General features: G+C 38.3%; 2 protein-coding genes across 4 annotated transcripts in view; one reads left to right on the top strand and one right to left on the bottom strand.

The window, feature by feature from the left end:
• Positions 1–23254, bottom strand: part of MRAP2 (melanocortin 2 receptor accessory protein 2) — a gene marked incomplete at its 5' end in the record, with an annotated part of 869028 nt that overhangs the window by 802552 nt on the left and 43222 nt on the right. The gene's annotated exons all lie outside the window — the stretch shown is intronic.
• CEP162 (centrosomal protein 162) overlaps positions 14718–23254 on the top strand; it is a 41923-nt gene continuing 33386 nt past the window's right edge. The window contains exons 1-5 of one of the 3 annotated variants that reach the window (XM_083379806.1): positions 14718–14819; positions 18470–18574; positions 18800–18926; positions 21103–21225; positions 22589–22738. In XM_083379806.1, coding sequence (XP_083235932.1) covers positions 18515–18574; positions 18800–18926; positions 21103–21225; positions 22589–22738 — 460 coding nt within the window. In that variant the 5' untranslated portion in view covers positions 14718–14819; positions 18470–18514. The other 2 variants (XM_083379807.1, XM_083379808.1) reach the window with 2 other exon arrangements.

Genomic DNA, 23254 nt, shown 5'->3' with positions numbered 1-23254 from the left:
TACAAAGAAATAAAATGGTAATGTAAATATATGAACATATGTGAAATTGTCTTATGCTAAAACAGGATGTTGATCCAGGTCTCCAGCTGAGATCCTTTGCAGCTCTGCTACATGGGGTCCTTTATCTGGAGATATTTGGAATTAGATCAGGGATATTCAGCACATCCCGGTACCACAGTGATACTGCAGCACACATTGGCATTTATGCAACACAGTCCTCCTCTGGGTCAGCAGGTGCTTCAGCAGTTACCTTTAATAAAATTCCAACCACTGACGCCTGTGGCCCAGCCAGTACAAGAAGAGGTATAAAGCTGCTGGTAAAACCCAGGATTAATTGACTCGTCACACTAATGCTATAATGAAACACCACTAAGCTCAATGGTAGCCAATGCCCTTTCACAGGATAATTATAGGAAGGAAAATGTGACTGTACTTTGTGGTGTCTTATCAGGATAGTTGGATTATGCTTTAAACTGAATTATAATTCATTCACTCTGGGGAATATAGGTCTTCTTTTAAAGAGTTCTAAGAGTTTCCCTACTGAGAGTAGAGTTTTTCCAGAAATAGGATGCTATATTTCCTTCCCAGAAAGATGCGGCCACTAAAATTCTAGAAGTCTGAAAAGATAATCTTCTCTTACTTTATAAGTTTTCTTTTCTGTTAATAGTTTAGGATGGGAAGATTAAAGGTCGTTTTATTAACATTGTCATTGGTTACACTGTCAGCCAGATGGTTAGACTGGATTTGGCATTTTTTTATCCACTTATCAAGTCCTTCCCAAGGAAGGATAGGCAGATGTTATTCTTTGATGGTATTAAAGGTATTGTCACAGGATGTAAGCTGTTCCAAGTAAAGCCGCCTTTAACATTTGACTAATGGTAATTTTGTCAATGCTGATGCTGTTCAAATGGGCTCCATATGCTTTGGGATTGCACCCAAGGTGCCTATTTCTATTGGCATTATCTTTGCTTTCTTTTGCCATAGTTGTTGTATTTGCAGGTTTTTGTATTTTATTATTTTCTCCAGTTCTTTCTCTTCTGTTCTGCTGTCTCCAGGTATTGCAACGTCCACTGTCCAGACTTGTCTTTCTTAAGTCTGTTAAGTCGGCAGTGTTATGTGCCAGGTGCTTATCTGCTTGAATTCTAAAGTCCTTTAGCTTCTTAATTTTCTATTACTTTGTCCATTTTGTGGTCCCACCAGTTCTTGCTTGCAGGCAAAGGATATTTCTTGCAGATATTCCAATGCACCGCTGTTGCTAATTTGTCATGCCATAGCTTGTGGTCAGTCTGGGTGATCTTTTTTTTTTAATTGAAAAGTTTTTCAATACATTTTATCTTTAACAATCCCTTCCCCCCACCCCCACCCAACCCTTCCTAGCCCTCCGTAACCCTCCCCCCTCCCCTTCCCCCCTCCCCCCTCCCCAACTTCCCAGAGCTAAATACAAGGTATAAAAGTAAAAACAATCATAAAAAACCATATGTTAACAACAATAAGCTATTAAGTCTATCGCACTCTAGCTCATATAAAATGACTACAAGCAATACTAATATCACATCAAAACTTATACAAATGCTAAATGAAACTTTTTAGTCCCATATTTGTTCTGGATGTAATCAATCCACTTTTTCCACTCCATAATATAACGTTGTTGCGAATGGTCTTTCAGATAAGCCGATATCTTTGCCATTTCCGCCAGGTCAGAAACTTTTAAAGTCCATTCTTCTATAGTCGGCAGTTCCTCCTTCTTCCAATATTGACCTACTAAAAGTCTTGCTGCCGTAATTAAGTTCAACATCAACTTAGTGTCCACAACAGTAGTATCCGTAATTATGCCCAATAAAAACAGTCTGGGTGATCTTTTTGTAGCAGCTAACTAGGCGGTCTACTTTTTCTTCAATTTCTTTGCAGAGGTGGCATTTGCTGTTAGTTGCTATCTTCTCATTTCTGGCTTTGTATGTATTTGTCCTTAAGTTATTATTATTTTGTTTCCAATACACACACACACACACACACACACACACACAGAGAGAGAGAGTGTATTGCAATGTATATATGAAAGCCAGCGCAAAGCATTAGAAAGTTAGAGTTAAGCTGAAGCTACCAAATTCAGGCCTTCAATCAGGTGGGTCAGGGCGAAACTGGGATATCTTGTATATCACTGCGAGGAAAGGTGGCAAGTTAAAGAGTGAAACTCTTATTTGAGTAGTATTATGCAGAGAGACCATATTGTGTCAATAAAGCTCAGGTCTAAAACTTTAAATCACATCATACATTAGAACAAAAAGCAACATTAACATTTCACTGAAAATTATGCCTGCTATTATAATTTATCTATTCAGATCAAACATCCTCTAGTGTTATTTCCACAAGATCTGATTGCAGTGATTTGGTTGGCATCAAATAAAATCAAACACGATTTAGTAATGAATAAATCATCCCAGGAAGCTGGGGAGAGAAACAAATCCTCACACATGCCAGTGTAACAGCCCTTGCCTTTCCTCCCACACTTGGTCTGCAGGTTAACATATGTTTTCCCTTATGCAACCATTTGCAATACAGGTGGGCTGCTGCATTTTTTATTTTTTATTTTGGATGGAGCGTTACTATTCTGGAGTTCTTTGTCCAAAACACAATTCCACACATGCCATCCAAACCACCAAAGATGAGTCAGACAATCAATCAGGGCCACAATAATTACTGTGCACATTTTCATAGAAAAGTACAGAATATTTATCATTAGCCACTAACTCAGCAAAAGCAGTTGTTCCAGAAATCTTCAAAGCTGAAGAGTCTTGAGTGGTGAGGAATGAATAATTTTTCAAAGACTTGTCCTAGGAAATCTATATCTGAATCAGATCAAATATCAAAGACCAGAAAACCCAACTTTTAAAAGCATGTGGATGTTTTTCTATGCTTTGGGGTAAAATGCAGAAACACTTGAGGATATATCTCAAGGAATTTCAATAAAGCAACATATAATCAATGAAGCCTGACATATGTTCTAAGCAATCTGAATTAATGTTGATCATATGTATTGGGACAGATCTTTAAAAAGCATGAAAAAATGAAAGGGAGGAAGGAAGGAAATTAAATAACCCAAATAATTCACCGTGTTTTATGCTTTTTTCCTGGGACTATTGAAAAGTACTTCCCATTTTCAATGATTTATAGTACTTACAAATATGTAAGCTCCATCATGCTCTACTTTGGGACATATGGAATCTCCACCCATTCCAGAATGTATTAGATTACAGTGCTCAATCCTCCATCCAATTCAATGGTGCAAGTTAAACTTACCTGCTGCAATCAAAGCAGGAAATGAGTCACCTTAAGTGTAAAATGCTTGAATGGTACTGTACCAGCATAATGGGCTGCAAAATATGGACATCAATGATGATGAAAATATATTTTCTGACAACTCACTGACACTGTTTTATGCCCCAGATGCTGTATACCTGCTCTTGCATTTTGATTGTTAATTTTGATTTCTCTCTAAAAAGGTAGGTATGAATATTATTTCAAGAAATAAAAATAATGGGAGTAATTCAAATAAAACTAATTAAGAGAGATAATTGGAACCAACAAGGTTCAGCATCGATCCATAAAACCTACAGTAAACTCTTGCTTTTTTTTCTTCTTAAAATACCAAGGCATATTAATAGAAAAGCACTTAGTACTATTTACAATAAATTAGAGATTAGGAAAACTATAGAATAATTAAGCAAGTTCCCAGGAATATACTTTCCTGACAAATACATTATTGTTTTGCACTGAAGATCTGAGGACATAATCAAATAGAACATGGAACAAAATATTAAATACTCTTCCATTTTGAAGAGCACCTAACGCCCTGTTTAAGTACACACTTTGTGCAATTGTAAACGTGATGGGGGAGAAGTGTACTTTCAGATTTGCAAAACTGAGTTAAATTATCAACAAGTGGGAAAGAAAAAAGGCTACAATTTTGTCTTCTAGATGTTAATGAAGTTCACAGCATTCTTCACCATCCCACACGTTGACTGAGGCTTCTGGAAGTGGTAATTTAGTAGCATCAGTAGCTTCCCCACCATTAAACAACTTCTCCAATATTAAAGAACTATTTATGTAGGACTCAAAAGTCCTCCTCAGATTAATCAGTTGGCATTAGAGTAAGATTGCCAATCCTGCAGTATGAGATATTTCTAACCAAGAACTCCACCATGGTCATGATGCTCTGTTGTTCTGAAAAGGCGACTATCTTAAGTTGGGTTTCATTGGCCAAAGCGTCTTCAGTTATGATGGTCCTGAAACCCATATATTTGTCCCACGTATTTAAGCAAATATCATACTTTAAATAATTGGTTCAGATTACATCAGGTGACAACTTGTACATAATGAGGACCCAGATTGTTGGGGGCAATAAGCTGACTTTGTAATAATGCCGCTTGGGGGGCCCCAAAAGCCCTAATAAGCAGGCATATACATAGAATGAAGGCAATTGCTAAGCACATTGGTTTGTGCTTAAATTGTAAGCCGCCCTGAGTCTTCGGAGAAGGGCGGGATATAAATGGGATTAAAATAAAATAAATAAAAAATAATCCTGATTCTGGAACTTCAGTTCCCAAAGGGTTCTTGTAATGGATTTCTTATTTCCTGAGACATGGATTTCAGGAGGTTGGTGAGAATCTCTTCCTAAAGATCCTCAGAGGAAACTTTCATTCATCTGCTGTTTATTATACTTTAAAGGTACCCAAACAAAAGTGAGTGAACAAGTGAGAGCAAAGGATTTTTTTTTAGGCTGAAGAGACATCTCAAGATGTGGGAAAGTTGCCTATTGCTTATGTTATTTTTACACCCACTTTTGAGTGCCTTGAGGCTACATTTCCCTTGAGTTATTACAGATATTGCCACCCACCTCAGTTCTTCCTGCCTCTGCCCTAACAGAACCTCTTTGTTTTTTTATCTAATCAAATTCAGAGCCTGTGCTATAGTTGGCTCTTTTGTCTGTTCAAAGTAGCTATATTTCTGATTTCCCAGGCTTCAGAAGGACTAAAAATAACCAAGCAAGACTCTGAAAGGGATGGCTGAAACCTCTGCCAGCATTTTGAAGCAAGTTTATTAGAAGAAATAAAAAATGGGAGCAGAGAAGCTTTGATGCTGGCATGATGAGGAAACAGGCCTGAGAAGATGGCAAGAGGATTCTTTTTTTCAGCTAGCAGTTTTCCATTGAGTGACATTAAACAATTTTCTTTAAAGCACTGTTTTATATTCAGTGGAACTCCTTCTCAGTCATAGCCTAGTCATCCCTCAAAAAAATAATAATTGTGTAGCAGCCCACAAATTTTGCTTGTTGAGCATTTGAAGGCTGACTCTTGTTCACAATTGGCTGGTTTAACATGGAATTTGCTAGGCCAGTGATGGCGAACCTTTTACAGACAAAGTGCCCCCAAACCGCCCCCCGTCCCCGCTCCGCCTCCCGCCCTGCCTGCTCCGCCCTGCCTGCCCCCTGCCCCGCCCGCCCACAGGGCCATGCACCGCCTCCATGGCCTGCTGCAGATCGCCCAGGCAGCCCTGCAGCGCCATGGCAGCCACACCCTCCGCCCACACCCCGCAGCATCATCTGCACACTATGGGGCGCAAGAGCAGAGTCTTGGCCCTGCTACCCGGCTATCTACTTGGCTGCGCTGCTCCATGCGGGCCGCGCCCGGGGGAGACTCTCCTCCAGGTGGGCTGCTGGTGAGGAGGGGGCCGTGGGGGGAGGCAGGGCTGGGGCGATGGTGCACGTGCCCACAGAGAGGGCTCCGAGTGCCTCCTCTGGCATGTGTGCCATAGGTTCACCAACACTGTGCTAGGCAGTGCAACATGAAGAAACCTCAAAGAACCTCACCATGCTCTGATGAACTACAGCAGGGGTAGGCAACTTTGGCTCTTTTATGACTCATGGACTTCAACTCCCAGAATTCCTGAGCCAGCATGGCTCAGCTTGGAAACCTCTCCCTTTCCCCTCAGCATGGCTGGCTCAGGAATTCTGGGAGTTGAAGTCCACGAGTCATAAAAGAGCCACAGTTGTCTACCTCTGAACTAGAGCAAATAGCTAACATCTCCAGAATGCACAAGTTGGGGCTCCAAGAAAATATCCTTCTTCACATGTGCTTTCATGTGTTTACTAAGCATGCCAGGAGTGATGTGAATTAAAGTTATTCCTCAACTAAACTCTTTCAGAGATTTAACTTCTTCCCTGTTGTTGTATCTGAGGATACAAGGAAAGTAGTGAAGAGAATTGTGCACCCTACTTGAATCCTGATATATACCAACACTATTTCTCCTACGTTGCCGACATCTCCACACCAAATGGTCAGGCCTCCCTGAAGTTGAACAACAATTGCCAGAAAAAATGTAACCTCTCTCTATTAGAATCACTTTCTGTTTGGATAATGGGAGTAATGTATCTCAACCCATTAGAGCAGGGATCTACAACCCCCACCCTCGGCTGTGGAGCAGCACTGGTCCAGACTGCCAGGAACTGGGTTGCACAAACAAGCAAAGCCCCATCTGTACATGCGTGGGATCGAGACAGCACGCAAAACCACACACCACCAGTCTTGGAAAAACCGCCATCCTTGGTGCCCAAAAGATTGGGGGACGCTACACTAGAGGATTATTAGATTGAAATGTTGCAATATAACAATTATTACTTACACTCCCCTTGAAAATTAATAAGCAGTCTTTGTTCCTTGTAGTGTAGTTCTCTTTTTAAGTAACTACAATTTTCAAAAAACGGCTGGAATTGTTCACCTTTTAATTTTTGTATGTTCTGAATACGTCAGTAATACTACTTATTGGACGTAGAGATCTGTGTTTATAAATATTAGTAATATTCTTTGTATGTATTCAAATTACATACATAAAATTCTGAAATTTTGACTAAATCTGGGAGCAAAATCTTTATACCAGGGTGACCTCAGTATAGATCGGGTTGTCAAACTCAATTTCATTGAGGGCCGCATCAGCATTGCGGTTACCCTCAGGGGGCCCGGTGGGCATGGCCGGGGTGGGCGTGGCCTACAAGGTGGGCACGGCTAGAGTGCCTACGGCCTACTGGGTGAGCATGGCCAGCTCTACATCGTTGGCATCAAGGGTGCCTATGGGGGCCTGGGCAGGAGTGGGACAGATCTGAGGGTCTCTGGCAGAAGGAGGGTCTCTGGGCCAGGGCCAAGGCAGTGAGGGCCGTTCCCTCACTGTTTCCAGGATGGCTTCGCGGGCCGCATGAAACCACTTCGAGGGCCAGATCTGGCCCCCGGGCCTTGTGTTTGACATGTCTGGTATAGATGGATCAATGATTGAATTGCCAGCTGTCCTGGAATACTTTGAGGACGTACTATCTTCTTATACCATAGTAGGGAAGAGATGTGATGTTACTTTGTTCTAAGATGTCCTGCACAGTATGTCTCTATTTGGGATAAAAGCTCCTTTCACCCTATGTTATTATCTTCCACTATGAAAGTCAGAGTAAAGTTGCATCAATAAAATTGATTGAATTTCCATATTTTCATACTGTGTATAAAAAAAATATATCTTCCAGAAAACTAATGGAAATTCTGAGCTCTGTACAACTTAACCATGTGTGCTAAGCAATTCTTTTTCTCCTTCTTCTCCTCATTTTTGCTGTGTGTGTGTGTGTGTGTGCGTGCGTGTGCAGCTGTTGTGTGTTATTTTTACTGCATAGTCATGTACGGAAGTTCTAGCATTGGCTATGAATAGAGATTGTCATTTAAGGGAAAATCTCCATTTACTGCTGTTTGTTTGCTTTTCATCTTGTATAAAGTCCCTAATGTTAAAAATGGCTTTTGAAAACGGCCAACAATTTATTATCATAATCTCGTTTCCCATTTTGGCTAATCCAGTCCTGAAATCTATCAGATGCCTTAGTCAAACACATACTGTTCCTATTCTCCCACAGTTATAAAGCATCATCATTTAGGCTGAATGCAATTCTGGTAATAAAATATTTTTTAAAAAAGCATAAGGTTTTTTTTTATAAAGTACCATGGCATTGCTACCATCTTCAAAAATACATTGCTTAATAAATCTAAAAGAAAATATGCAAGAGCTATGAATATTTGAAACATCAATCCACAGAGTATTTCTCTGTCACATTAGTAGCCACATTAGAAGATGCTTTTAATTTGTTATAGCTATCACAAACCTATGGAATATTGAAGACTAAATATTTTTATGACATTCTTTATTATGACATTTTGTTGGTAGCCTTCTTGTGGTTGATGCTTATGGTTTCTCTACTAACACAGCCATTTTGCATAAGCTGCCTACTCCACAATAGCTAGGGCATACACATGACCTCCATATTCCAAATATGGTTACTATGACTTTCAGGGAGGGCTTGGCAAATTGAAGAACTCTCCACAAAAATGAAGCCAACAACAGAAGCAAAGACTAAAGAACCAATGAGTAGACCAGAACTTCTCTGGATAAGGAGAGGATGGAAGATAGCCTACATATGCTCCAGTTGGCTGCTTTTCACAAGGAGACAGGAGAGCAGTCTTCTGGGGGTTTGACAACCAGGAGGCAAAAGAATTAGCCACCTTGCTCAACATTGTGCAGAGCCTTTTAAAAGACACTAAGCTTGCAAGCTTCAGTTTCTAATCACTTTTGGAAATTGCCAACTAACCATCTTAAAGCTATAAGGGATCTTCGGAATCACAAAATTGAAAACTCACTGGGTGACTTCAACTTGAACACTGGAAAAAAAGAAAAACTATTTACAAGCTTAATAACTTAAAAGAATTTCAAATAAACAGCAGAGAGTGAAATAGGTTTTTGATTTAAGGACATTACAAACACATTTAAGAGTCCAGTTAAATTAGGAATATTGACTTTTACTATAAAATTTTGGAATTAACTATAAAATAGAACTAGCTTCTCATGGGAACCAAAGTTACTCTGGCTATCTTGCCTCGGAACAAAAATAAGCAACTTTAGGATTTTAGAAATTGACACTATTTACAATTCTAAATAGTAAGAAAAAATAACATTGGAACTGTTAAAGGGGATCTTTGAAAAACTGAGCCAAAAATTAATAGCTACAATGTCAACAGTCTCAATAATGTGTCTGATTCCATGGATAGATTACCTCCAAAAGATGTCAATGAAGAAATGAGAGGAGCAAATTTCGCTGACAAGACTGAATAAGTACCAGAAGTGGAACTATAAAGGACAGAACAGGAGAATGATCTGAAAAAGGATGCTTTATTGGGTACAAAAGAAAATGGATGAAGTTTTTCTAATTAAAGGGAAAATACCAATGACAACCAAGGGAACTACCTGAAAAATGTTTTCTTATTGGCTTTACAAAAACTTGATGTTTTATGGACTTTCTTATAGATAGGGGAAGGTTTGTAATCTTATAAGGAATGAAGGGACACGGTGGCTCAGTGGGTTAGGACGCTGAGCTCGTCGATCAGAAGGTCGGCAGTTTGGCGGGTCAAATCCCGAGTGCCGCCTAGCAGAGTGAGTGCCTGTTACTCATCCCAGCTTCTGCCAACCTAGCAGTTCGAAAGCACGTAAAAAATGCAAGTAGAAAAATAGGGACCACTACGGTGGGAAGGTAACAGCGTTCCGTGCGCCTTTGGCATCTAGTCATGCCGGCCACATGACCACGGAGACGTCCTCGGACAAACGCTGGCTCTTCGGCTTTGAAACGGAGATGAGCACCAGCCCCTAGAGTCAGAAATGACTAGCACGCATGTGCAGGGGAACCTTTACCTTACCTAAGGAATGAAGAGTTACTAAATTTGGCTATTCTTGTTGTAAGGATGGTTGGAAATCACTTCTTTTTATATTTATTTTCTTTTTATTATATTCTTTTTTTCTTTTTCTTTTTTCTTACAATTTTTTTTACTACTTTTTTGCTTTAAGTTTAGTTGGTATTAGTTTTTACTACTGTATGCTGCCCAGTCATTTATCACAATTAGGTTATATAAATTTAATCAATCAATCAAAATTACTCTTTTTTAAAAATATCCAAATATGTCGATCAGCTAAAAGAATAAGAGGCATCTGCATATTATTCTGCAAAGGGATTATGAGAATTGTTGTCTGGGTGAAACAATTTATACAGTGAGCTCTTGATTCAAAAGCTTTATTATAAGGGGTTTAAAAGCAAATTTAATAGTTGCTCCATATTTCTTGTATTGAGTATGAATGAATAGGATGATTGGCTGCTGCTGAACTTTCTACTTTTATTTATTCAGCATACCATATAGACAGAGGACAATAAGGTCGTATAGGCAGATCCCTTGTCACCGAGTTTTGTGTTATTTATTTGCTCTGGATCCACCAATTTTTAATATAGTCAATATGTAGCATATATTAAAACTATATGAGTTTCTTTCAGTGTAATCTAATTAATACAATGTCTCATGGAAGCACAGATTCACATCTGGTAGCTGGGCTAATGCCACTTTGAATATGGCTCAAATTTGAACCGTATTATATAAAAATCATATTTTGCCCTTTGATTCTACATATGTTCCTTTTATTAAAAAAAAACTACTAATGGGTATACTTTAATAAGTAAAACTGGGAACCAATGTAAACCTTAACCAATTAGACAAAGAAAACAGAAAAAAAAATCTTCAAAACCCAAGTGTAGTTTGATTAGCTTACAAAATGACTTGACATTTTCGTATGAGGAAAATCAAGAACTCAGAAACATAAACTTGCTTTCTTCAGCAAAATAGTTTCACTGAACTGTGGTGCAAAACTCCTAAGCCAAATGATCCTCATAGCAAGCATTTAGCCAGGTAACACACCTACACTACTTTTGTTCTGAACATAGTTGAAAGGAAGCTAGGATCTTTATTTTGTTTGCACCAAAATTCTGAAAAAATATTAAAACATTCATAAAAAGTAGAGTCTCCCTTAAGTTTAACTCCTAGTGAATATATGGGCATATTGGTATTGGCAACAATATGGAAACAGTTTGTCATTCTCTTCTTGCAGGGTGTTTTGTTGACTTCCCAAACTAGCCTTCAACCCTGAGAGTGTCTGCTGATCTTCCATCCAAATATTAGCCAAATCTAACCCTTATTTTTTTCAAAATTAGACATATTTGACTAGGTGCTGCCACTTGTGCTCAATAATAAAGCATCAAAAGATCAAGAGATTTAGCTAAAAGATGGGAAGTGTAATGGCAACAGATGCTTATCATCCTTGGAATTTGTAGAATCTGTCCCTCTCTCTCTCTCTCTCTCACACACATACACACACACACATGCACACACACTTTCATTTTGTTATCCACCATAAGCCAGGGCAGTACATGGTAGCCATGGACAAGAAAATTTGGTCATTTTCTATATATTTAGTTCTTGTAATCTGTTCAGAATATTTTTGATATTTTGGCACACCCAATAGTTCAGATGCTGAAGAGTCCAACAGGCAAAATCTCTCTCAGAAGTCAATTTTAGAAGGTACTTCTGAAGCTCTGGTATATAACCAAAGGGGGAGAAATGTCTACATAGAAATGGCAGATGCATTAATAGGATTTTTTTTGTAGTAGCCCGTATGCAGAGTTCTACATTCTTCCCTATTGAAAACCCCACACCATCTGTATCACGCTTGGAAACAAACAAGGTATTCATACATCAGCTTTAATCTTTTATTCTTGCTTGCTGCTTAAGCATATCCTCCCGTTTGTTGCAAGAAACAAATCCCTAATGTACATTTGCTGTTGCGAAGCTAAAGTTTTATTCATCCATTAGCAGAAAATGACACCAGTATGAAAAATGCTTCTCCACTGCTGATCCCTATCTTGCCTTTATGGTCTCTATTTTGACTCACTGCCAATGGTGCTGTCCTGATTTTGCTTGTGCACTGAATGATAAACAGCAGCTGGTTGATTCCTCCAGTATTGCTGACCTCCTTGTTCTGAACATCAAACACGGCACTGCAGGAGGAACGGTTGCAGATCTGGCTATAGGACTTTGCCTATCTTCTCTAGCTTCCTTTTCTTCCTGCATCCCATTCTAAAAAGGTAAAGGTAAAGGTTCCCCCGCACATGCGTGCTAGTCATTTCCAACTCTAGGGGGCGGTGCTCATCTCCGTTTCAAAGCCGAAGAGCCAGCGCTTGTCCGAGGATGTCTCCGTGGTCATGTGGCCAGCATGACTAGACACCAAAGGCGCACAGAACGCTGTTACCTTCCCACCCTAGTGGTCCCTATTTTTCTACTTGCATTTTTACGTGCTTTCGAACTGCTAGGTTGGCAGAAGCTGGGTCAAGTAACAGGCGCTCACTCTGTCCCATTCTATAGGTACCCAAATGGAGTACAGTAACTAAAACAAAACAAAAACTCAACAGTTTGGAGTTACAAACGAAGCTGAATCACAAAGAACAATTCTGACTATGAGGTCCCTCCCTTTTCTTTTTCTTCCTTTATAGAGGCATGATCATTTCCAGATGCACATGCTCTGTTCAAAAAGTAAGGAGGGGGAGAGTTCTATCATTTAGCCTGTTCTACTATTTCAAACTTTGGCAAATAAGTCAGTTCCTTAAGGAAACAATAGGAAAATTGAAACAGATAAGAACGCTCAGGAATCATTCAGAAAGGAGCCTGAAACATCAGCCTGAAACAGCCCACAAGTAGCTTTCTGATTTTACCTACCACTGGCCACTCCACAGGGTTTATGAAATAATACTTTTAACACTGGTAAAACTAAGGATGACTCAATCCTTACTCATGGAGTAGGTTGAGATGAAAGCAATGTTACAGGAATATGGGAGGGGAAAAGGATGTAAGTTTACACTGTGATTAAATGTAAGTAGAGAAAAATGGCATGTTGAGTGTTTCTCCCAAGGCCTTTGTCAGAACCTCCCATTTTGTTCTGACTGTCTCTATTGAGCCATTTAGGATTCAACAACGCTGTTAATTTTAAGCAAGGATAACCTGGTAAGCAGCCTAATCTATAAACAGTACTGTCCTGGAATGTTTTACGAAATTATCCAAAGCCCCAGCAACTTTCTAGCTCCAAATATTTGAGGTCAGAATGGCACAATTAAGACAAATTTTTGTTTTAAGCTAAGGGTAGAGAGAAATATTATGCGACTCCATTGCCTTTGTGTAATTTGTTCCCATTTATACAGTTTTGGGGCTAAAGTACATGCTGTTAAAAATTTAGAGAACAGATTTTTTTATTTCCATATATCATTTCAGAATTTGTAGGGAGAGTTTTTAGATTACTTTTTTTATTACTGATATATAAAGTTGGTAAATACCAGTTTTGTCTCTTTTCCCCTGCTCTTTAACACTTGCTAAAGTCAAAATTCTCTTTTCCTGACCAACTGTGTGTTACACCATCTAGCAAACACAGCAAGCAAGCCGATACAGGCAATAATTTCTTTCACTTTGAGAAATAATCAATACAATCCTGAACCATTTTGTTCTAGGCTCCAGGACCTGTATGCCAAAATTGCAAAACATATGCCTCTGAATTTGTCCAGGAAAAGAAAAGGCATCCTTAGCTTTGAAATGGCACAATTGAAATTATTTGCAATGGCAGGATTCACACAATACACCAAACTGGTTTTCAAACTTTTCTCTTATGCAGATCACTTGCATTATTTAAAGTTCTATGAATTGAATATTTAACTCCCTATATGGACAACGCTAGTTACTGCTTCTTCCCAAACCATCTATCAGGGGTGGCTTTTGGCCCTGAGAGGGAATCAGTTACGAGGCCTACACGAACCCCTCCAGCTTTGATATCACTACCTTTTCCACACAAACAAGATACTACACAGAGCCGACATACTCAAGACAAGGCACAACTTCACAGCTCGCTCTTTTTTTATCACCAAGCAATCTCAGAAGCTGAAATAATTTCAATAATCTGAACGTCAACTAGATCAGCGTTTCCCAACCTTAGGAACTTGAAGATGCGTGGACTTCAACTCCCAGAATTCCCCAGCCAGCATAGCTGGCTGGGGAATTCTGGGAGTTGAAGTTCACGCATCTTCAAGTTCCTAAGGATGGGAAACGCTGAACTAGATGGCCAAGAGGAAGTTTCCCCGTGTCTTTTTACGATCCTCCGGATTTTTGCAGCCCAGTTTTGGGGACTAGCCCAGGATCCAGATAAGGCGGCTTTCTCGTGCTTAGGGCATCCTCTTGATGCCGAGCCGCCCAGAGGACTAGCAAGCTGCTCTGCCTTTGGGAGGATGTACCGCAGGGGTCTTCAAACTTGGCCCTTTTATGACTTGTGGACTTCAACTCCCAGAATTCCTAAGCCAGCATGCATGGCTGATGAATTCTGGGAGTTGAAGTCCACAAGTCATAAAAGGGCCAAGTTTGAAGATCCCTGATGTACCGCGTCGCTACCGGACACCGAAGGCAATGCTGGTCCTGCCGCCGAAAACCAGCGAAGCTCAGTCTCATTTCTCCCTTCAATTGAAAAGTATCAAGGCGCAAAATCCCTGGGAATTAAACCTGCTTTAATTCCACCACACACACACACACCAACTTTCGCCGTCCAAGCAAGCAAGCAAGCGCGCGCGCACACGCACACACGGAGCCCTTTAGGTTACGGAGTTCTATTTGCATCACGTGACAAACGGAGAGAAGAAAGAGTAGCTTTTCCGTCCTCCTCTTGGCGTTCTGTTGTCTACGTCACCGGCACGTAACCTATTGCGGCCCTGTAGCGCTCGCTTCTGCGCTTACGGCGGCCGCACGGGTTCAGTCGGGTTGCCTAGGTTACCCCCCCCCCCCGCTGACGCCCGGAACTTTCCTCTTTAACGGCTTCTCCCTTCGCCGGTTCCTCCTCCGCAGGTGAACTTACTTCGGCGCCCTTGACCTCCTTCGCCTCAGCTCTTCCCTTGCGCGGGGCCGGAGCGGCGTGGCTCTCTGCCCCGCTCAGCCCTCGGTAGGAAGGCCTGCAAGAGGGGGGAGGTGACCGAGATATTCCCTGCAGTTGTCATTCCCGCTTTCGCGTAACGAGACCCGGCTTTGCTTTCCAGATCCCGACTCCCCCCCCCAAACCCCCGATGGATTGATTCCCTGAGCGCCTAGAGATGCTCCCAGAAGAAATTGGCGCGCAGGAGGTGTAGCAGGTCCGGCATGGCTTACAGTGGCGTAGCGTGGGGGGTGCAGGGGGGGCCGGCCGCACTGGGTGCAACATCTGGGGGGGGCGCATTAGATGCATTTTACTTTAATTACATCAATATTTTCATAACAAACAATACATGTGCTTAGGGCAGGGGTCGGCAACCTCGGCTCTTTTATGACTTGACTTCAACTCCCAGAATTCCTGAGCCAGCTATGCTGGCTCAGGAATTCTGGGAGTTGAAGTCCACGAGTCATAAAAGAGCCGAGGTTGCCGACCCCTGGCTTAGGGGGTAAGGGTTTCTTTAACTAATCTAGTGGAAGAGACTCGAGTGCTAAAATCCACGGGTTAGGGGGCGCAAATTACTTGCTTTGCCCCGGGTGCTGATAAGCCACGTTACGCCACTGATGGCTTATGCTCGGGTGACCAACGGCGGGGTTGCGGGGAGGGGAGGGTAGGAGAGAGAGAGAGAGGACCTCCAATTCTTCGCTACTACCTAAAGATCGCCCAGATGTTTGCCGCCCTATCTGAGCAGACGAGCCGTTCACCGGGGCTGACGCGAAGTCGTCGACAGAAAACCCCCGTGAAATTTTTCTGCTCGTCCTTAGCTTGCGTCTCTTGCCTTGTCCTGTTGAACGGCAATGCCCGGATTTCCTTGTGGGGAAGGTTGCGGGTTAAGCAAAATGGTGAAGTCTTCTGAAAAGGTCCTTGGGGGAAAAAGCCTTTTGGGGGGAAATAAAATCAAACCTTTGGGTTTAGAGGCCGAAAGACGGCCAATGGTTCAGTTATTACCTGTCCAGCTTGAGGAGTATTTTTTGACAATGACCCGAAGACAAGAGGACTGACAGCCTCATCTGATGGGACCGGTTCTCACCAAAAGTGCTAAAATACAAAACCCATTGAGGAGCTCTGAAATAAGTTGTCTAAACTGGTGGCAAATAGGAAAGACGGGCAATGTGATCCAAACTGTGCTTATTTAGTACTGCTTGGTTCAGTGGGTCTTGCTCTTTGCTGGATTTCAGTTGCGATCAGACATAGATAAATTTGAGGCTGATAGATGTAGTGATTAAAGTATTGGACTGGTACTTAGGAGACCCAGGCTCTATATCACACTCAGCCATAAGCTTCCTGGGTGACTGAGCCAGTTATTCCCTCCTAAATCCAATCTACCTCATAAGGGGGTGATAGTGGGGGAAAATATTAGGAGGAAGCACTCTATATGATGCCTCCTTTACAGTATAAAAGGCAGGATACAAACCTAATGAAATGAATTAAAATACAGTCTTACTCCATTTGAGTTTTACTCCTGGCATTTATTCCAATCTTATCAAATACAGTTCTTATTGAATTTTATGCTATATATTTTCAGTAATGTCATTTTTGAGTCCTTCGGGAGAAGGGCGGTATATAAATCAAATAAATAAATAAATTTTTGTACCTTTAAAATGGTAGGTTAGATGTGGAAAATGGATTTGTCATAATTTTATGTTGGAGACTTTTTCCGTTAGAATGTTTTATTAAATTCAATTTTCTGCATCCATTGTTGTTTTATATTATTCTGTATAGACATTCCTTAATGATTGGAGATGAGTGATTAGAAATGGAAAATGTTCTTAATGTGGAAATTATTATTTAGTGAATATTTTGTGCAATTGGTCACTATACCTAAAGAGCTTAAAACTTTATATTAGAGATCATTCTGCAAACACTTTCTTTTTTATTAACAGAGTACACAATTGATGGATCTTGAATTATTTCAACTAAGTCTACTGTCCAGTAGTGTTGAATCAGGAAAATAGAATTGGATCATTGGTTAGCATGAGTCAATAATATTTTTTTATTTAAATTTGGTGTAAAAATAATATTTACATTATTATTGATGTCTGTGTAAAAACATGAAAATTGCATATTTAAAAATAAGGAAATGCCATATTTTGAAATTATGGTGTTTAGAAATCAGCATAAGGAATATTCTTAAAACTATGTATTGAAGCCAATAGTTTTCTGGTTATAATTAGTTTTGACAGTTTATTTGAGTTTATTAATATTACTGAGTAATATTAATCACATCTCCACATCACAACAACCATATAGTCCATCTCAAAATTAAGGCCTTTGTGAACTGGTATTAATTTAATGGTTGTGTCTCTTGCACAAACATTTATAAGTAAACAGATGGAGTCCAGTGCTTTTCTACATCAGGTGATGATAGAAAGTAGACTGATATCACTTTACCCTACAGCCTTATTCCAACAACCACCCCATTTTTAAGGCTTCTCAATATACAGAACAGGTTTGGAAGAGAAATGGGGAGGGGCTGCTGCAGAAGAAGGTCTGTTCTGTTACTACAGAATTAGAATGTATAAATCATTATATTCATAACTCCTCAAAGGTTGATTTGAAGGCTGTTTTCAATCAACACTGAATATATAACATAATATACAAAATGGCTATCTATAGGGTGACACAATGGTTTAGCGGTTAAGATGCTGGGTTTATCAGCTGGAAAACCAAAAGCCTTACAAACCTGTACAGGTAGTCCTTGACTTACAACAGTTCATTTAATGACGCTTCAAAGTTACAAGAGCACTAGATAAAGTGACTTACGACCATTTTTCACACGACCTTTGAAGCATCCCATGATCATGTGATCAAAATTCAGATGTTTGGCAACTGGTTCATACTTATGACCATTGCAGTGTCTTGGGGTCATGTGATCACCTTTTGCAACCTTCTGACAAGCAAAGTCAATGGGGAAGCCAGATTCACTTAATAACCAGATTACTAACTTATCAACTCCAGTGATTCATTTAACAATTGTGGCAAGAAAGATCGTAAAATGGGACAAAACTCATTTAACAAGTGTCTCACTTAACAACAAAAGTTTTGAGCCCAGTTGTGGTTGTAAGTCAAGGACTACTGTATATTGTATAACAATATACAAAATTGCTGTCTATATCCATACAGAATACAAAAAAAATTGCTAACTGTATGTACCATATGTGCTTATCCATCTGGAAAGAAAAAGAAAATGAATAGTAAGCATTCTTAATAGCTGAATTGAGAACTATAATGGAAGTGCCATCGGTGCAAAGTGCCACATCATACATATGAACAAAATACCAATTTAAATTAGGATGTTTCTGTGGAAGCATTGAAACAGTTATGGTTTAGTCTAAGGCTGTTTTAAGCTTATTGTATGGATTTTGCATTCCTTGCCCCAAAGCAACAGGATCTTAAATTTGGTGATGCATTTGAAGAAATGTACTTTAGTCCATCCTCATTATTGGCCAAGTGAAGTTTTATAATATAAGTTTAGAAAGTAATAGATTTAAAATTCTGGCTACAATAATTACATGCTCCTTTTTCATTTCAGGATCTGTTTGATCATTCCAGTGACTCGGGAAGTTGTTTTCTAACTATGGCTCACCGGTTTTCAATTAAAGATATAGATGAAAAATTTGAGCAGTTTTTAAAAGAGGTACTAATATATTTTTATTTGTCTATTTCCAGTGTACCAGTAGAATATTGTGCCCCTCCAACAATTTATTCGGTGCAAAATTTTATTTTAAGAACCACTGTATTTTAAGCACAGGATTAACCCTCGAAATCATAGACCCTTAAACAAGCTTAAACTTGGCTGGCTGATAAAAAATTATGAAGCAATAATAAATAATAACAGCAAATTTGCTCTCTTTTTATTCAGTCTCTTTCAGATGATTCACTTGGAAATGAACAAAATCCAAATGTTACTATTTCTGAATCAGTTGAGCAGTCTAAAAATAAAAAGCATCCTGTGCCATGGTGGATAACAGAAGATGATTCAGATAATGGTACAGTATTGCACTGAAATTTATTCTATGTAACATCTCTGCCACAAGGTGTCAGTGAATCACTTTTGTTCTCTTTATTAGTATGTGTGTAAAGTTTGGGCCAGTTATTGTCTTTCTGGCCTAGACTGGGAAGTAGGATACATACCAACTCATAAATTACCTTCAATGAAGATGATTGCAACCTAAAGTGGATTGATTTGAGCTGATTTTATTCATATGTATAGAGATGGGGCTGTTTATGTGTGTGTGTGTGAGAGAGAGAGAGACAGAGAGAAAATGAAGTAGAAATTGTAGGACCGCAAATTTTTTGAAAGAGGAGCTTAACAGGGTTAAGCATAGTGTCTTTTTCTGAGCTTGGACAGCTGTTTCAAGAGTTGTTTGAAGCTATATTGTGCTATATTCCACATAATTTTTGTCAATCATTTAAACTGTAAATCATTTTTAAAAACTGTATAATTATATAAGTATAAATAAGTTCATTCTTTTTATAACAGTTCAAACCACTTTGTGATTGTCTCCATATTTACATAAACAAATAAGATTCAGGAGAAGTAGATATCGGAGGTCAAATTTACATTCTTAATCATATATATTAGAATCAAGTACCATTCCAAATAAATATTCAAGGGATTGTATTGTTAATCCATTTCATGTGTTCATTGAAAAATTAACTATTAAACTGTAAAGCACACTGAACAGGAACACTTAGAATATTCTCTCTAACTAAATACCCATATAGTGGATTTGGCAAATCTCCTTATCTGTCATATGGCACTGTCTTATAATAATATAGTTTGGGATTTTTATGTATTTTACTTTAAGCATAAATATTCTGTAGCCTATCCTCTAATGAAACTTAGTTGGAAGAAACGTGAAGATCAATATCCTTTCTGAAATGAGTGAAAATCAAATAATATGATCACTACTGGATAAAATTTGGTAGTAGATACTGTTGATTTTTCATAACTTCTGCAAAACTTATCAGTTGGGGAAGTAAAGCTTACTGAAGTGTACAGTATTTCAGTTTTGTGAAGAGTTAAGTTTGCAATGAAAATTCCTAATTCAGTGCCCTGTTTTTAATATAAAACACTTGTGAAGAAAAAAAACATAATATTTACAGCTCTTAAGCTACCATTTCAAAAATATACTTTGAAGTATTTTTTCTGATGAAGAGTACAAGAAAAAAATATTTAGCAATAAGATGATAAAAGCAAATTAAGTTGTTTAGCCTTATTTTTTTAGTAAGCGTGATCTAGATTTGCAATTCTGCAAATGAAAGGACTTTCTGATCCACCATAAGCAGAGGGATTATTTTTTTTACCAAATGTCCTTTCCCACATAAGTCCAGACATCTTGGGAGAGCAGGGAAATAGAGAGGAAAGAATAAATTATTACACTCATGCCAGTGGGAGCAAGAATTACCTTATGAGATTCTGGAGTCCCACTATGTAAGTTTATACAATCTTAGATTTTAGAGTGTTATGAGTATATGATTTGTAAACTGAGATTTTCAGTGTTACATTAATTATCGTTATTAAAGTTTTTGGAATACACAGTCTGAGAATCAAAATGTATATTTAATATTAATGCTTAATGCTTCTTGGATTTTTTTGCTGAAGAACTAAATATTATTATATGAGAAATGTGACACTTTTCTTACAGCAATTTCAAAAATAGAAAGGCGATATATAAGCTGTGTATAATTCAAAATAAATTGTTTATCTTGAAATGTCTCTTGAGACATTACCCCAGTTATAGGAAATAGAAAGTAAACCATCCAGAAATGCAGTCAAATGAAATAATACTTAGAAGTAGAAATTATTATTTTTTGTTATTTTATTGCTACTTGAGAAAGGTTAGATTTGCAACATTTAACTGAAAATGCAACTTTAAATAAAACAAACAAAACCATCTACATACATGCTTGCTAGTGCATAGCAATTTCTCTCCTTCGATTTAGTAGTGTTTTCTATAGTTAAGGAAATTATTATAATAGTACTCTTGGGTGCTATTATTTTTAACTGAAAATTGTTTCTGATTCCAAACTTTCATATTTGGCATGTCTAGAAATTGACACTACTGTATATACTCCGTTTCTTTTTTTATTCTTGGTGGTTTGATTTTTCTTTTGGCTGACTGTTGCAATCTTTTCTGTTATTTCCTTGAATTTCCAAAGTTCCAAAAAAGAGCAAGTTTATCAAAAGTGTATCAAAAGGGAATGAGAAGAAACTTACTGGGATAAAAGATCCAGTGGCCGAGGATTGTGAAAAGAAGATATCATTTTCAGATAATGAGCCTGGTACTGGATTAAATTTCCTGTTTATAAATGCCAGTGTTTAATGTTAGTTGTGATGTGTTGGGACTCAAAATTAATTTATTTCAAGTAACAGTGCTTTTACTTTGTTACTAAGTTGTTACTGAGTTGTTGCCAATTATAATCTCAATGGGAAGGAACTTGCTAAAACGATGGTGTTAATTGGTATATATGAGATCCTTAGTTAATTTATGTCATCTACAAGCAAAATTGAAAATATTTTTAATCTGAAAATCTATTGAATCACTATGAATCAGAGTATTTAATCGTATTTACTCCTGGACTGCCTTTTAGGTGAGTCTTTTCTACACCTTAAGCACCAATTAGTAAAGAGCTAGGTGGATAGTTCCTGTGTTTCTATGAAATATTTAATTCTATAAATTGATCTTGAATCAAAAGCCATGTACATAAGCCATTGTTAAAAGATCTTCCAATATTATTTAAGTTAATGTTTAAATGCACTATTCTGAAAAATTACAACAATCCTGGATGATTCAAATTAAGCTAATGACCAGAATATGAGAGATTTGATTTGAGTGGCCAGGCAGTCAAGTGAGAGCCCACGTTATGAAAACTACATTTTTAAAAACTAGTCCTATAAAGAAGCTATGTGTATTATATAAATATATAAAGATGATATTGGTTCTTCAGTCACAAAATTTATTGAGTTCTGTTGAAATATTTTGGTGAATATTCTGTGTAATCTTTAGCAAAATTATAGACCAATTATATTTATAAAATATAATGATTTATTCATTTGTATATTTAGGATTCATCGAGCAGCTAAAGATTTATATTCTCTGTACTACAGTGGAATTTGCTTTCAGTTCAAAACAATATATATAATCCAACCTTAAAAATATTAACCAGGAAATGCCATGTTTTTCTGTTTTGTAATTAAACCTGTTGTATGAAACTATTTAAATATTAAGTATTTTTCAGTAAGGTGATTTATCCTTAAATACAATTACATTGATAAGATAAGTAGATCCTATGTCCTGGAGTGTGAATCTAGTTTTTTGTTTTTTAAATTAGCAGTGGAACAAATAAGAACTGGATGTTTGTTTGTTAGCAGTAATCTGGAAAACAGAATTGCCAGTTTATTGTGTTAATGAGTATAATTGCCATAAAAAAATCCAAAGTATTCTGTGGAGAACGTACATTGGGGATATTACTTTTCACATCACAATTCTTGGGTAGCTTATTAGACCAAATGCAACATGTAAACTGTTTTGAAAATTGAGATTTTAAGCAGGCAACATACTGGAACCCATCATTCAATATATTTCTGTGCTCAAGTATAGATTTATCCATATTCATTCCCCTTCCCCCCTGGTTTTGTTTTAAGGTATACCTGACACCAGCAATGACTTTCTGAAATCACAGAGGCTTTCTCCTTCTATCGAGGAAGTAGATGAAGATTTTGAAGAAGACGTCCAGCTCCCGCAGCTTCATGGTGTTTCTGTCTCTTTAAGCAAAGATAGTTTGGAATCAAATGGTAAAAGTGCTTCTGACATTGTCTCTTCTACTCTGCTGTATTTTAAGAATTTGCTAGCAAACATATTGCAAGTATAGACTGGCTATTTTTTTTAAAAAAAGTGGTTTTTATGTTGCATCGTTCTGAAGAAATGGTCACTTCAAAATGATGTTATATATTTATTTATTTATTACCCTGGTGCCGCAGTTTAAAATGCAGTATGATTGATTCAAGGAGTGTTTTACAACTTAGCTCTAGAAAATACATGGGCTTTAGGTTTCTGTACTAGTTGTATAATTGCCCCAGTCCAATAGTTCATTCAAACCATATGAGCTCACAGAACTGTCCCGCTATGCGAAGACAAAGCATGTTTCTTTTTTTCCTCTTTTTTGTTTTTTTTTTCCCCTCTCTCCATTGGGAACCAGTCTGCCCACACATTCCTTTGTAGTCTTGGACTTACTTCCTATGTTTAAACAAATGGGAATTTAGAACCATATGCTAATATTCTTGTTTTCTTATTTAAAATGCCTGAATGTC

Source organism: Vipera ursinii, assembly GCF_947247035.1.
Source record: "Vipera ursinii genome assembly, chromosome: 1".
Taxonomy (NCBI): domain Eukaryota; kingdom Metazoa; phylum Chordata; class Lepidosauria; order Squamata; family Viperidae; genus Vipera; species Vipera ursinii.
Note: the sequence above shows the minus strand (reverse complement) of the source record. Positions and strands in the feature narration are given on the sequence as shown.